At 47.4% G+C, this 16,650-nt stretch overlaps 1 protein-coding gene across 3 annotated transcripts in view; it reads left to right on the top strand.

Moving 5' to 3' along the window:
• Positions 1–16,650, top strand: part of Tln2 (talin 2) — a 418,592-nt gene that overhangs the window by 351,106 nt on the left and 50,836 nt on the right. For all 3 annotated transcript variants that reach the window (XM_041679349.1, XM_041679351.1, XM_041679350.1), the window contains 4 exons: positions 3,076–3,222; positions 6,703–6,804; positions 9,267–9,386; positions 14,869–15,015. In XM_041679349.1, the coding sequence (XP_041535283.1) occupies positions 3,076–3,222; positions 6,703–6,804; positions 9,267–9,386; positions 14,869–15,015 (516 nt within the window). The remainder of the gene's footprint in view (positions 1–3,075; positions 3,223–6,702; positions 6,805–9,266; positions 9,387–14,868; positions 15,016–16,650) is intronic.

Genomic DNA, 16,650 nt, shown 5'->3' on the forward strand with positions numbered 1-16,650 from the left:
AAGGAAAGGCTCCTTGGAAGCTGTCCTCAGACACTTGTCCAAGAAAGAACAGATGTGGTTTTTCTCGTGTGTGAGGAGCAGTATTATTAAGGAATTGTTCCAGACCCTAAAATAATGACTGCACTGTTGGCCTGCTCACTTCGCTTCCTAGAGGGCTGCTCTTGTTAAAGTGTGTTTTCATTGAGATCCTGCTACGTCCTTGGATGTCTAAAGCTCGTGTGCTTGGCCAGTCCACAGTGTATGGACTGGGGCCAGGCCATTTACAGAAGACAGAACTTGCCCCTGGGCTTCGGAGCAGAAGGCCATGGTGAGGAAGTCATGCTTAAGGATGTCATAGAGGAAGAGAACTCTGATCTGACACTCTAGAAATCTGTAAAACTTAAATCTGAAGAGCGTGGACTGAGGACATGGCTTGGTTGCTAAAGTGCTTGCCATACACGAGTGAAGACCTTAGTTCAGATCGTTAGCACCTCCCTACAAAACTGGGCAACACAGTACACACAGGTAATCTCAGCCCCAGAGACCCGAGACTCACCAGCCGGCCAGTCTAGCCAGATAGTCAACTCCAGGTTCAACGAGAAACGCTGTCTCAAAATAAGGTGGAAAGTGACCGAGGACGACACCTAAGGTCAACCTCTGATCTCTACACTTGTGTGCAAACGTACACATGCATTCATACATATGAGCATGCACACACGCACGCACACACACACACACACACACACACACACACACACACAGAGAGAGAGAGAGAGAGAGAGAGAGAGAATATTAAGGAGAACGAACCTTCTAGAGACTGTATCAGCTCATCTCTAGGGCAAATGGTCAGGTATCCAAGAATAGAGAGCTATCTAAGAGCAGAGATGTTTACTGAGAGGCTCAAAGATCATCCTTTGATTCACTGATGCTGTCCCTGAATTATGTTCTCATGTCCAGAGTTGTTATGGTCAGACCCTGGTTCGATTCCCTTCTATGGCTTCCTCGATGCCTGCCCCCAAGCTGCTGTATGCTGACAAACTCGGTTTGGCACCCACTGTCAGTGGGCCAATTGAAGAGACAATGAATAGTGAGAATAATTTATTCATTATATCAACATTGGGAAGAAGAGCAAATAAGGGGTTCAGTAACTCCCAAGTCCCAAGTGTAGATGTAAGCAGATAGTGAGAGGTGTGTATACCTAAGCAGTCCAGATCACGGTGTGGTCCCACCTGTCATCATTGTCTGGGCTCCAGTCTCTCCAGCAAACTGTGAAACCTCTACCTAGGAGACAGCTTCCCTCTCTGACTGGCGCCAGACCTAGCCTGTCCCTTCTCCCAACCTGAAGCTCCTGAGAGACTCCAGTTTCTTGGGGAGCGTTGTCGGTAGTCTGCCAGCCAGAGGGAGGGCATGAGCATCTCTCCAGTTCCACTCGTGTTAAGAGTTTGTACTCCTGAGACCCATGAAGGGCGTGGGTGGAAGCAGGCCTCTGATTGGCAATTGCTCCCCCCTCTCCTAAAACTTGTGCTGGGCTATGATGTGGTCGTGTAGCGTTGTGGCCGTAGGGTTCTCGTTGCACTGAGACATGGAGGAAAGTACTCCTGCTGTCTGACCTTGTGTAGTGAGACTCTGTGGGGTAGAAGCTTTCTCCAGAGAGTTCTGCACAGGAATACCACCTTTAGGACTTGTAGCAGGATAAAACTATGAAGTCAGCTAGCAAACTAAATCATGAGCTTACTCAGTTCCATCTGCACAGGCAGAATTCTGTGTGTCCTGAAGGTTGTCCCAAGGATAGCTGTGAGAAGCCTGTTTGACATCTTATCAGATGCCATACTTGAGGAGGTTCTTGTTTCCCAAGGTCCATGGCTCATACTGCCACTTCATCAAGCTCTTTGATTTAACAAAAAGAAAAGAAAAAAAGCAAGGAGTTTCCCTCTTCTATGCCCCACTGGCTTCCCTTCCTTCATATCCACCAAAGTAAAGCTGCAGTATCTTGGGCCTTTGGGGAGGCTCACACCCCTGCATTGGGCAGGATAAGCACAGATGTTGCCCAGGCAGATCTAGGCTTGAGATCAGTGCAGTTGTGATGGTTAGTCACTGGCATTAGGTCACATTGCACAGGGTTAGAGCAGAGTTCCCTGCTAGCCTGCCCTTCTTCTGCATGAGGTATCTGCACCAGTGTAAATGGCCAGACTTCCTACAGTTCTCCGCACCTCACTGAAAAGAAAGCCAAGCTCTGCCATGTAGCTAGTTAGCGGTAGAGCCAGAACTAGACCTAGGTTTCCTGTACCCATAGCTCAGCTCTTTCTTCTTCCTGCCAGGTGAGGTGTCTGCTAGGGAGCCCTGCACCAGTGCTGTTCCCGTTCACTAGTTCACGTTAAGGCCCTGTTCCCACCCTTGACATTGGCAAGTCTCCAGGGTGCTATTTGAGGAACATATGGTGACTTGGGTTTTACCCACAGTGCATCAGCCCTTGGAGGACTCTGCTCATCTAGTCTGCCAGTGTTGCACAAGATAACTTACCATATAGTTCTAAAGCCTAGTAGGCTCTCTGCAGATTTATTTCTTTTATATGCACCTACATTTCTATAATCAGCTTATTTATTGAAAGAGAATGATAGTGTGTTGGGCAATGTTGAAGAGAAGTATGTTTGTTACGAAAACATTTTTTCTTTGTATGATGGATTTTTTAATTAAATGTGTCGATTTGTGTATTTGGGAGCCTGTGGCATTCTCTACCATTCTGAATATAGCAGCATATAAAGCTAGTCCTGACAGTTTAATGTTGTATAAAAAGGGATTACTTTTGATTCTGCAAGTAAATGGATGAAATCAGGGAAAGAAAATATTTCAGATGCATTACATGTTTGTTTTTCTGCGGTGTGGCTCTCCTGGGGCTTGTAAGGTCTCACTACTGCTCAAGTTAGCCTTAAACATGAGGGCCTCCTGCCTTGGCCTCCTGTGTGCTAGGATGACAGACATGCACCGCCATGCCAGCCCTATCTTCTGACGTTTTAGGGTTATTTTTACCATATCAAGTGATTCTTAAGAGTGAGCAATGTTTCGTGCTGCTGAAGACATTTTTAACTCCCTTCCCAGGCACAGCACACCCACGATGCCATCACGGAGGCTGCACAACTGATGAAGGAAGCTGTGGATGACATCATGGTGACACTGAATGAAGCTGCCAGCGAGGTGGGGCTGGTGGGAGGCATGGTGGATGCCATTGCAGAGGCCATGAGCAAGGTAGGTGTAAGCTAGCTCCTAGAACCCCTTCAGCCACATCCCCGTCTCTCTCACATTCCATCCCTACATGCTCTTCTCTGGGAAACTGATCGTCAGTCAAAGCTGAGACCAGCAAACCTTCTTTTCCCAATGGCTGTAGCTAATGAGCAGGTGGCTGGTCATATATCCAACATATTATTCTTTCTTCATTATTAACTCATCGGCTTTGTAAGTCACCGTGCAATTCTTCCCAAGTTACATGTGGTAAGAGAGACGTTGTGAAAGTAATGTTGTTTCCTTGTTTGTAAAATGGAAATAATTACTTATGCTTTGTGTCCTCATCATAGGCCTGTGATGGGGAGCAAACTTCAAGAGGAGTTAGAAAGTGATTTCTGAGTGTTATCCCTTGGAATGGCAACGTTGGAATTGGGGAACTTTCTAGAATGCAGGATCTTGGACTCTATCTACCCCTGACTTGCTCTATTACAGTCTCAATTAAGTGGAGTCTAGGAATCTCTAATAGGACTTTCAAATATCTTATGCTTTCATTATCTACTTAAATGCATAGGCCATCAAATTGTATGAAAGGCCTTGGTAAGCTCTCAGAGACAAGTCATAGACATGAGTCATTTTCTCACCGGGCAACCAATCAGTTGACAATGCTTCAGACTGAAGACGATTTCGACTCCAAGGTTTCTACTTTTCCTGCAAGGATTCTGTCTCTAGTCATGTCCTTTTGATATTGTTGGGGTAAATAGTTGTTCATCAACATTTAATTTTCAGCCTGTGGTAGCTGACCATAGCGTCAGACAGTGTTAACAGGAATGCCTGCTGTTGGGTCGTGAATACATCTGTATGGTATTTCAGGATAATATGCAGTCTTAAGTTGCTGATTTAGAGATTAGTTGTCCCTGTCTCCATAGGGAGTGACTCCATGGAATGGTCACTAGAGTAACGCTCCTCAACCTCCTGCCATCATCTTCACGCTAGTGAAGTAGCGAGCCTGGGTCAGACCCTGTGTCCTTTAGAAGACCTGATGCTCTACTTTCTCAGTCTCTTCAGTGTTCACTCTGCCCTGCTTTTGCTTCAACTCTGGATGGTTTGGCAGATAATACATAAATTTCCCATCCTCATCAAGGCCATTGGGCATGCTCAAGAGGGTTTGTTTGAGTTTCAGAGCAGCAGAACAGCAGCACTTTGGAAACAAACCTCATGTCCACCAGGGATGTTAGCTAATAGAGTCTACAGCTCCTTAGTAGTAGTAAAAAGGCAAACAGTGCCTCCTTTTCCTTTTCTCAGTATGAATGTAAAAATAGGGAAATGTGCTGTGAATCCCCAGAAGTCAAAGTTGGGCCCTGAGGTCCTTCTTTGGTAGCCTGTGAGCCTCACTGATTGGGCAATAGCATCTCTGGTGTCACTGGCCCAGCTGCCCTCTTCAGAAATAAGCCTGGTCTTTTCTGATAGGAACAGGAACTGCTGGCAACAGAGGCCACACACGAAAGGTTTCCCTCTCCTTTCTGTAAAATATAAAGTGGGATTTTGTGGCTCTCCACAAACCCCTACTGTGTTAGTTACAGTGACTGTTGAAAAATACTTGGAAAACAATATAAGAAGCCAGGTGGTGGCAGTGCACTGTTGAGTCCCAGCACTCAGGAGGCAGAGGCAGGCGGATCTCTGAATTCGAGGCCAACCTGGTCTACAGAGTGAGTTCCAGGACAGCCAGGCTACACAGAGAAACCTTGTCTCAAGAAAAATTAAAAATGAAAATAAAAGAAGCAGCAGCAATATAATTGCGAATGGTCTACTTTGACTTACAGTTGGTTTCTTTTTTATTTTGTTTTGTTTTGTATTTTGAGACAGGGTCTCTCTGTGTAACGGCCCTGGCTGTCCTGGAACTAACTCTTTCAGGCCAGGCTGGCCTTGAACTCACAAAGATCTGCCTGTTTCCGGGACCAAAGGCATGTGCCACCACCGCCTGGCCAGGACTGCCTTCTACAAGGCTTCTACATGGCTGCCTGGGCTAGAACACAAACACACAAAATAAATAAGTAAATGTTAGAAATAAGACAGTCAGTTTATTCATTCATCCCTCAAGTGTTCATCAGCTTATCGACTTGGTCTTTTTAAAGAAATAAGCCAGGTGTGGTGTGACTGTACCTTTAATCCTGCTCTTGGGAGGCAGAGGCAGGTTTGCCTAAGTATTTTGACTTCTCTTTATTCTCAGCACGCCGTCTTGTTCAAAGTTAGTCCATGTCTCAGTTGAGAAGGAGCCTGACAGACTGCAGATATTTAAAAAGATGTCTAGTCAGTTCTTGCTGAATGAATGAGCTCCCAGCTTGATCCTCGCCTGGTCCATAGGGTCCGTGCAATGGTGGAGGTGCCTGGCATCATCCGTCTGCCTAGGAGAGAAGCCTTGACAGGTTCCGCTATGGTTCACGCTGATAGTTTCATGAAAGCAGCTTCCTGGGATGTACAATATGCACGGTGACGCATCTCTGCCTCGTGGCTAGTCCATGCCTGCTTGTAACATGTAGCCCTTATTAAGACACTGCCTGGCAACTCCTCTGTTGGCCGCTCAGCACATGCCCTGCTTTTTGACTCAACCATGTTGACAAAGAGCTGCCAAAAAGATTTTCTTAGTTGCCTACCCAGGTCCCATGGTGATGTCAAGATGCTCCACCCAAAAGATCTAAGCCCCACTCCCACTGCTCTCTGTGCCCCCCTTCCCATTGGCGGTGCTGTCTTTACAATAGTTGCTCACCCTGTGTTGATTTCCATGCCCTTCACTGCCTCCCTAGGACATCATTTGGGTGCTATTCAACGTCATGTTCGTGAAGGGGTTGATAGTGAAGTGGGTGGTCTTTTTCTTCGTTGGGGTCCCGGACTTTTCCTCCCCTTCCTTCTCCCTCTTCATAGTCATCCTTTCTCCCTTTTCCTGTCTTTTTCCTAGTTGCTGGTGCACTTAGAAGCAGGCAAGCAACAGATTGTTCTTAGCTGCTCCAATTCTTTCTCTTGTTGACTTAGATCATCACAGGGCATCCCCCGGCACAGATACTGGTGGGCTGTAGTACTGTCTTGGAAGTCCTTGGTGATGTTGATTCTGCCTCCTCTCCTACCTCATCTTCCACCCCTCTGTATTCCCCTGTAGTATCATCAGACTCATTCGGATTGCCATGTGCTTGAATGCTGGTCCCTCTTCCTGGGAGTCCTTCCCTTCATTTATGTGGGCAGCCTCCTTCTTATGTGGAAGACTTAGCTAAGTCATAATTCCCATGAAATACTTCCACTTCTGTAAGATAGAACTGGGACCCCATCTTGCCTGTGTCCCCTGGATGCCTTACTCGTACCTCCATTGCAGTTCTGATTGGAGAAGTTGGGGTTGAGTTTGGACCAAAAAACCTCTGAGGGGCTCTCTATTTTTCCTAAGTGTCTAATTCTTAAAAGTACAGTCCACCGTTGGCCAGGTTTCTTATGACTCCTGGGCTCTTCTCTTCTCCACAGCTGGATGAAGGCACACCTCCAGAACCAAAGGGAACATTCGTTGACTACCAAACGACCGTGGTTAAATACTCCAAAGCGATTGCTGTCACCGCTCAGGAAATGGTAAGAAAAGGAGATGCCTGCCCACTGTGTGTTGTCCTTCTGTCCACCACCATCTGAGTCATCGGATGGGATCTGTGCTGGAGCGAGTGGCCAACCGGTGATTCCAGTTCCTCCTGGACGCCAGCTCCTACCCCCTCTCTTGGTCCCTCTGGCTGCCTGTGGTATACCCCAGCAAGAAGGAATTAAGGTTGACAGACATTTGGGCATGAGGACAGAGAATAGAGGCAGGAGAGAACATTCAAGAAGGCATGAAATGAGGAAGAAGATAGCAATAAGAAGGAAAGAGTCTTACTCATCTCTGAAAGCACTCGGGGCGTTTTAATAGATTTCAATTCTCATAGAAGAGAAGATATTTGGGAACAAAACAGTAAAGGGCTAAGCTGTCTGACAAAATCGTATCATAACACTTGGGCAAATTAGTCTTTTAGGCAAAATCAATGTGGTTTATTTTTTCTTAATTTCTTACAGCAGACGCTGTGCCACTTTTGAAAGTAGTTTTTCTTTCACTGAAACAATGCAAAACGCTGTTCAGATGAATCTTTGTAATCAGCCCTGGAAAGCAGCGTGTGCTCTCTTGACTTTATAGAGTTCTGCGAAGGATGACAAATGAGATCTTCAGAGAGCTAATACCCAGAAAATGTTCCTCTCCACATGGAGTCCCAAATGCTGTAGATTAGAGAAGATTACCACACGAGCCTGCACTGGGAACTGGAGTGGCCCAGCTGGAGTGGCCAAGGCATGGCTCTGTCATATAATTGTGTGTCCACTAGAGGTTGAACTTGGATCACGAAGGCCTCCCTGCCTGCTCTGCTCATGTATGGGAACTCTGTACCAGGCCTGCTGTTTAAGTGAATGTGGCCTAAGGGAGAAGGGAGTAGTCACAGGTACCTCTAAGTGTCCTGGCAATCTAGAGCTACCCCATGACTGTCCTTTCAGGGGAGGACAGGACAGAGTAAAGGCCCCTTAATGTCCAGCGTGGCAATGGGAGGAGGCATTTTTGAGTGGCTTAATAAGGTTTTAAGAGAGTCTTTGGGCCAGGCTTTGAGCCAGGCTGTCTCATGCCTTGGCCTCTATAATTTCCAACAAGCCCAGCCTCCTGAAGATAGCCATCCTGGGGTAGCTAGCCTGGCACTTTAGGTTGGAGCTAGGCACTCCTCACCTGGCAGGTAAAGAATCTCTGCATTCCTATTGACAGGGCACAGATGGTGCCGCTCAAGGTACAACTTCATTCTCTTGGGGTCCAGGTTATATACTTTGGAACCCACTATTCCAAAGGGCTGTAACATTGGGTCTTAAAACATAAGTATTCCCACTTCAGTAGATATGGAGTCATTTAAAGAGGCCCTTTAAAAGCCCTTTAGGCTGGTCATGGTAGCACATGCTTGTAATTCCAGTCCTCAGTAGGTAAAAGCAGGGGATTAGGAGTTCAAGGCTATCCTTAGCTATGTACTGAGTTCGAGGACAGCTTGAACTATATGAGACCTTGTCTCAAAAATAAATAGAACAGCCCTTTAAAGTCAAGGTGTTAAAGCGCATGGATAGTGTCGCCAAGCAGGTGGCCATCAGGTAAAGATGCTTGTAACCAAGCCTGATGGCCTTCCTTCAGTCCCTGGAACCCACACAGAGGAAGGAACCAACTCCTGTAAGTTGTCCTCTGCCCTCCACATGTGCACTGTGGTACATACACAACACACACACACACACACACACACACCACACACACACACACACACACACACACCACAAAAGTACAAATAAAAATAAAAGAGTTTAAAAAGAATGAGAAAGAGACAAACAAGAGTGAAATCCTTAGAAAAGAGACAAAGAATGTCTTTAGACGAACTGCAAAAACAGACTGGATAACATTAAACTTTGGCATGCTAATCTGAGGTGCGGGGAGACTGGGTTTGTGGACCACCATGTTTCTGGTAGCACCTTGTGATGCTTTGTACGAATTCGCCCCAAGACTTAATTCCCTTCTTTCCCTGATGTTGGCTTCTCCACTGAGTCTCATTCATGGCTTTGTGGCAGCACTGTCTTCAGATCCTCTCTTGCCCAGATCCCCATAGAAGCCTGGATCAGGGTACACCCTTCACAAGGCTTATTCCCCCTTAGTTCCTTGTGGGAATTCTTCCAGTGATCCCAAAAGGACAAGCTCCCTGAGATCGGCCCCTGAGGCCCCAGCTCCGTGCTGCACGGCCTGCGTGCTGAGCATGTGCCCCCATCTGGCCTTTGCTGCAAAATAGTCCCAGCTCTGGCCTGTCTTGTGCAATGTAGCATGGGCTTTGCTTGAATTGCCCTCTCTTGTGCTCAGCCCTCATGCAAGGCCTGGCCTCCACCTTCCCCAGGGGCTAAAAGTGAATGAAACCCTTTGGCTTCCCTGGGGTATTAACACATGGTTCTGATGCTTCTCTTTGTGTATGTGTGTATGTATTTGTGTCTTGCTTGTTTTCTTTTTCCAGATGACTAAGTCGGTTACTAACCCGGAGGAGCTGGGAGGCCTGGCTTCACAAATGACCAGTGACTATGGGCACCTGGCTCTCCAGGGCCAGATGGCAGCAGCCACCGCCGAACCAGAGGAGGTCTGCCACCTTAAGACCCCCATCTTAAGAAGCAAGCGCATGGTCCCCATTCCTGGGGATGGGAGAGGGGAGGACCCTGTAGCCTAGTTCTGTAAGACCCCATCACAACAGCCAGGAGCAGGTTTCATTCCCCCTACTGTGAAACTGATGCCCGAGCTTCAGTCAGTTGCTGAGGCCAAGCGTTAGGGCACCCTGGAGAAAGGGCTCTCAGATAGAAGGGTTCTCTTTACAATGATCTGCCAGGTTCCTTGCAGCTGCCCGTCACCCTCTTAAAGTTCCCAAGCTGGGGCTGCCCTTCCTGCTTCCTGCCCACCCCCAGCACATCCCACCAATCATGTTTATGTTTTCCAAAGTTTCCCCAAAATATTAGATCCACATGTGGGATTTCATATCCCCTCTCTTGAGAAGTCTGCTTACATGATGCAGAACCCATCCTGGCTTTCTAAGAACTGGCCTAGATCCCACCCACCTTTGTGCTTCTCAGGCCCCACCCGCTTTCCTTATCCTGAGGCTAGAGTAGACATGGCCTCAGCAAGGCTATACTCATAAGAGTCTTTGACTAGGAAGTTTGGCCACTGCCAGAGAGCAATCATCTCTGGAAACTATGAGAAATAGAGTGGTCTCCTGGGACAGGGCAGCCAAGCTGGGGACCCAGAGGGCCTGGTGGCAGCTGTGTTAGTGCAAGCACCTGGAAGGGTATCTAGGGCCCCAGAAAGTATTGGCTCCTTAGAGAAAGTTCAGACTGGGGAACAGCATGATGGGACAACAGGAACACAGGAAGATACAGGTAACGCGTTCTGTGAAAAGCAAGCCGTTAATGAATGTACATCCTGTTCAGTGTTCTCCTAAGCATTTGGGGCTATGGGAGCTATAGGTTTGTAACTGGTCTGCTCCTTTTTCTGAAATGGCAGACGCTGCCCCCACCTACCCAGTGCTGCTGATTCTGCTGGGAATAGTCAGGACCAAGCTTGTCTAACAGAGGCTTCTCGAAACAATTATCGCAACACAGACCCAAAATACATCCTCTTCTAACGTGTCATAACAATGCATGTAAACAGGCATATCATATATATGTACTGAGGTACATATATATTCAGCATGGAGTTTCTTTGGTTTCTAACCATGCCCCTGTCTTCAGATTGCAGAGCAATCAGTTAAACCTCTGCATGAATAATTGCATTTAAAATAATTATGTTACGCCACCAAGAAAATACCAAAGCTTGATTTCTTTTACACACCTCCCCCTCCTCCTCTTCCTCTTCATCTTCTTCCTCCTTATCCTCCTCCTTCTCATTTTTTTAATAGTCTCCCTGTTTTAGTCAGACTAGACTATAATTCTAGTCTATAATTTATCTAGACATATAATTCATTTGATCAACGTGTAATTTTGAATTTCATAAACAAGTAGAAGAGGGCTTGTGTTGCAGTCAGGAAACCCTAGTACAAAGGAAAGAAGTGTTTGGCTTTGAGAGGGGATTAAAAACACAGACCATGATTGCCAGGGAGGTTTGGACCCCTTGCCATGGAAAGCTTTGCACATGGGATCCACCCTCATCTGTCTGGGTTTGGAACATTGGCCTGTCCTTTCCGTAATGGAGTTCTCATGAGCTGCCCACCCCAGTGTGGGAAGCAAGCAGAGCCCTGCAGCAACACATATTGGACAATAGCACCCAGGCCACAGGGAAAAGTATCTATCACTCAACCACTCAACACTTCACCTTGCTGGGTACTGGGCTCTAACCTCTGACATTGTTAGTAAGGTTTGCTGTTTTCAGTGAAGCATCTTCAGATGTATTTTACAGTCCAGGCACAAGAGCAGTATGACCTACAACCAGAAATGGCAGCGAGAATATAAGATTACCAGTGGCTTGTGCAGGAACGTTCTCTGTGTGCATTTGCCAGACAGATGCTTGGGGGGAAACTGAGAAGGTTAGGAGGTCCCTGAAGCAATGTAGTTTTTTTTTTTTTAAAGCATACCAAAATTGTGGAAGTTATTTGTCTACCCGAGAGGGCCCCATATCCCAGCTTGTGAAAATATTTACATCTAGGGCAAGCGGGAAGCCTTTCCTTCAGAGCCTGCGGTGTGCCCTGCCGAGTCCAAATTCTGGTCTTTTCCACAATGTGACAATTACAGGAAAAGCTGGCCCTCTGTCCTCGAACATCAAACAGGATCTTTCTCTGTTTATTTTTCCATGGAAAACTTACAACTTTGTTAATAGCACTGTGGAAAGTCTTCAGAAAAGTGAAAACCCCTCTGGCAACTTTGCAATTTAAGATTAGTTCCTCTCTGAATACAGAGAACAGAGAGGGCCGGGAGATGGTTCAGTTCTCTACAAACATGAGACCTGAGTTCGTGGCCTCTTCGTGTGCATACATGGGTACATGTATCAGCATCCACACACCCAGAGGGGGTGGGGAGAAGAGAAGGAAGGATGGAGAGAGGGAAGGAGAGACTGAGATCCTAGGAGCTGTGGCTCCTAAATGTGAGTCCTGGGGAAAAGATTTAGTGACTGCAGCTCTGTCTCTTGGGAAAATGACATCACCGCTTTGTAAGCAGGGAGAGGATCTGTAAAGTGACTGGCCGGGGAAACATGCCTGCACCCCAGGTGGGATGGGTGGATGGATACTCTAGGTTTTTGTTGTTGTTTTGGTTTTTTGATTTCTACCCAAACTTGCTGTCTGATAGAGAGAAAGTGATACCTGGTTCTGTTGTTCATACTATTTGTTTTTCCTGTTCCGTTTCCTAAGTTGATCCAAGTTCTGATGCCACCCTTGTCTGACTCTCATAAGGTCCCCCAGGCAAGCAGTCGTGGACCCAGTTGCTTTTAACATCTGTGAAAAGTCATCTCATTTTGTTTTGTCTTGAGCAGTAAAGGAAAACGATCCGATCCGTTTTTCATAGACAACTCTTCCCCGACCCCATTGTAATCGGATCTAAAACTCTACCAAGGCCCGAGCATTTTTTTTTTTAATTTCCTTTAAGGCACAAAAGCAGATGGTTTTCCCCACAATATTTTTCTTTGAGCAAGAAGGGAACAGGGTTTTTTTTTCCTTGGGGTTCAAGTAATGCTCTCCTAAATATGCCGGTTTGAAGCCCTAAGTTGTGTGTCTTTGAGCAGCATTCCTTTGTAATAAACACTGGTCGTACATTCAATCCACCCTGTGGGTCTTGCAAAGTTGGGCCAGACTTGCTGAGAAATTTAATGTTGCTTTGGGAACTGGGCAATTCTTAGTGCTTATCAGTGGAAACCCAATCTTGAAAGTGTGTTCCCTTTCTAGGAAGCTCCTCCAACTGTAAAACCTTCCAGTGAAATTGCCAGTAGACTGTTGACTCTGTGGTCCTCTTGTGTTTAAGTATCTCACCGTGACCTGGAAAATAGGGAGAGTGATGAGTGCCGAGCCCAGGTGCTATGGCCTTCAACAGAGTCTGCAAGACAAAGATCATTTGTTCTTCATTTCAGAGATAATCAAACAAAAGTTCAGAGAGGCTAACAAAATTCTGATTCTATTAAAACCACTCTTAAAAACTTAAATTAGAGGGGTTTCTTATTTTGTTTCGTTTTCTAATTCCCTGGGTGTTGCTTCCACTGTGTCCTTCTCCCCTGGTGTCACCAGCAGCCCCCTGTTGTTTGGGGGTGTAAGAGCTCCCACCTTTAATTTACTGCCGCCCCTTGGATATCCTTGTTAGACTTTGTGGAAGCCTTTAAGGACCAAGTTAAGTTTGAAACTAATGTCTCAGCTCCTGACTTCATCTTGATGTCGTGTGTAAGCCTTCAGCATATCTTGAAAATAGATGTCTGATTGTCTCAGCACTTGGGCAGCTGAAGCAGGGGGATCAAAAGCTCCTGGACAGCCCGAGCTCTGTCTCAAACAATGAATGTTTGAATGGTATCCTTGCTGAATGTAAACATCTTTCCCCAGTCAGTGGTATGTCGTTTGCTGCACCAGTTCAGACGTGTACAGACTGGCATGCTGTAGACTCCCAGGCTAACTTTCCTATTGTGCATCCCACAGAGAGGGCCAACGGGACAGCCTAGCTGTGGAGAGCCTGTCCCAGGGCACACAAGAAGATACCTGGAAAGCAGACGCTCACCCTTGGGCATCTAGTGAACTTTCTGCTAAGTGGCTTTCAGAGTCCTGTGGCCTTTTCCCTCCCAGCAGTGGGCATTTCTACAGTAGGAAAGCAGACATATGCAGTCCTTCCACTCTCCAGAGTCACTCTGCCCTAAACTTTGCCTGCTGAGATACAAGCAGGAGATAGCGTCCCCTGGCCGGAATCTCCCCAGAATTATTTACAGTATCTGGGCCCTTTTGGTAAACAGTCTTAATGCTAGAAGAAAAAGCCCCCCCCCCCCCCCAGCTTGTAGCTATTATCAATTTTTGGCGGTAACACTGACTCACGCTTCAAGTGTTTGCTCTTCTTCTTAGTTGCTTACCTGGCCTGGAAGGCAGTTCATTTGTGGCTGTATTTATCCAGCTCAAAGTGAAAACTGACACTGAACAGAACCAGAGGAATGCATGCTTTCGGAAGGCGGAGGGGGAATTTAGTACGGCTTAAGGAGACAGCTAGCAGTGAAGTTATTTGGCTTCTCTTAGGCAAACTACCCCTTCTAATCACTCAGCCCAATATCCTTAATCAAATGCACGCCCCCAGGGGATTTAGCTTTGTTGATAGATTACTGGTCTAAGATAGTATGAGGCCCTGGGTTCCACCCCCAGCCCTGCAGAGACTGGATTTGCTATAGTACATGTCTGTAGTCCCAGCACTTGAGAGGTGGAGGCAAGAGGATCAGAAGATCCAACTTATTCTCAGTTACAGTCAGTTCGAGGCCAACCTGGACTATGTGAGATCCTGTCTTAACTTTTTTTAATCAAGTAAATTAATGAAATAGGGACGCATGTCTGCCAAGCCTTTAGAACTGAAAAGGGAAAGTCAACCCTGGCTCAGGAGACAGGAAGCCTGGGCTCCATGGGATGGCACTCACCATGAATACACCAGGAATGGGTGTTCTGTTTAATAAGTATACCAGTTTTATGAAAACCTGACTACTTTAAGTTATGCGAAAGATGTACTTTGAATTCATGAAATGGAACGGATAGGAGAGGCCTTGGTGTACTGTAGGAACTCAGTAAACGCTTGTTAGATGGATAATAACGATAACCGTCCCACAGAGCTCAGTCTGGGGAACATCTACTCCTCGGGTATAGACTCTCAGGTGGCTTGACCCAGATGAGCCAGACCAGGAGAAGATGAACACACAGTGAGCTACTGGCTTGCTTAATGGAGGCTGTGGGCATTTTTACAGTCATTTTACAGAAAGGTAAATCAACTAAATTCCCTACCTCACCAGACAGGGTTCCAAATAGAATGGAATTTTCCTAGCTGGGCTCCCAGAAGGCACAAGAGAAATTTTCCACCTAGGGCAGGCTTGGATGGCAGGGTCCCTCACACTCCTTCCCCCTTCTGGCTTTGCCTCCGTAGATCGGATTTCAGATTCGCACACGTGTGCAGGACCTGGGTCATGGCTGTATCTTCCTGGTGCAGAAGGCAGGGGCCCTCCAGGTGTGCCCCACAGACAGCTATACCAAGAGAGAGCTGATCGAGTGTGCCCGTTCCGTCACTGAGAAGGTAAGGGGTCCCTGTGGGTAAGATGGATATAGCCATGGGGCTGAGCACTAACAATGTGACCAGCTCTGGTGGAGACTGAAACCAAAGGTAATCCAGCTAAGGTGGCGCTTTCCCTCGCCACCCAGATCTTCCCCAGTGAGGGTGCTGTCACAGGACCTGAGAAATTCCGAGCAAAACAGAGGCAGCCCTGGGAAAGTCAGGGACTTTCTCCAGATGGCCCTACCAAAGTCAGCATTCAGAGCCAGCCAGGGGAAGGCTGTTATCATCGCCCACCCTGTAACGGCTGATCCCCTGTCTCAGAGAGTTTCTGAGTGCTAGAGCTGGAACCGAGAAACTGGAGGCACTGGGTAGAGGGGTACAGCTGAAACCCCAAAGAGCCAGCCTGGGCTATTTAGTGAGACCCAGTCTCCAAAGGCAAAGCAACGAAGTGTGAAGCAGAGTGGTCTCCACGACAGACAAAAGACTGAGATCCGCTTGGTGTGTGACCTCTCCTCTTACATACCGTGAGGCAGAGTGGTCCTAGTGATTTTAGACAGTCACCTGATGGACCATGGAGGAAGAGAAACCTGCCCTGGGCTTCTGAGCCTCGGGGCTGCTGTTGGGGAAGATGGTTAGGAGTGTGGGCAGCAAGGCTTGAAGAGCGTATCGGTTACATCGCGTTTCCAAGCCTCAATCTCCTCATCCATAAAACGAGCACACAAACGTGCAATCTCTGACTCACAGCATCAAGGTGTGTAACAGTATTTGGTACTGTGCCAGGTACAGAGTTAAACATTGAACAAAATAGCCCCCTCCTCTGAAATTCTGTTCTCCCATGGCACTTCCCTAACCGACAAGGCCCGCATTAGATCCTCCCTTCATACCCAGTGGCTCTTTATCCTCCCCCGGTCTGCTAGCTTCTAGCTTTGTTTCTGGATCAGAGTCCTGCTGTGGCAGCTGTGGCAGCTGTGAGTAGTGAGGCTGGAGCATCCTTGCTCCACAGTTCTCGTCACGTCTGTGTGCATAGAGCTCTGCATTATTTCCAGACTTGGCGACAAAGCCGGAGGACTGGGCAGAGGAAGCGCTCAATGGGAACCGACTAACAGAGGCTGCTCTGTCAACCAGTCCTGGGCCAGGCCGAGCCTCTATCTGGCAACTTCCCCCAGCCCACAGGACTGGCCAGCTATGGTCTCTACAGTTAGTATTAAACCTCTCAGCTGGAGGAAGGCACCTTCCCTAGCTTCAAAGACTTTGCCCATTTCCCCAGGCACCCAAGATATGTGCAGAATCCTCTTGAGCCGGTCTTGGTCTTACTGTTCCCACTCAGAGTGGCCTGACTTGGGACACGGGGAGGACGGAGGTGTGGAGATGGCCAGTTCCTAGCATTTGAGTCTGTGACAAAAAGCACCAAGGGGAGGAAAGGGTTTGTTTTAGGTCACAGGTTACGATCCATCTGTGGGGGAATCCCGGCATCCAGAACTTCAGACAATTAGTCCTGCCACAGCCACAGTCAAGAGCAGAGAGAAATGCATGCCTGTGTGCTTCGTGCTCAGCTTTCTCTACTCTGATGCAGTTCAGGGCCCCAAACCAGGGGATGTGCCACCCACAGTGGGCTCACCTCAGTTAACCCAGTTAAGGAAAAATTCACGGCTGGAG

The sequence above is a fragment of the Microtus oregoni genome, unplaced genomic scaffold, assembly GCF_018167655.1.
Source record: "Microtus oregoni isolate MIOR12 unplaced genomic scaffold, Mior012 000032F_ref0000030, whole genome shotgun sequence".
Classification (NCBI taxonomy): domain Eukaryota; kingdom Metazoa; phylum Chordata; class Mammalia; order Rodentia; family Cricetidae; genus Microtus; species Microtus oregoni.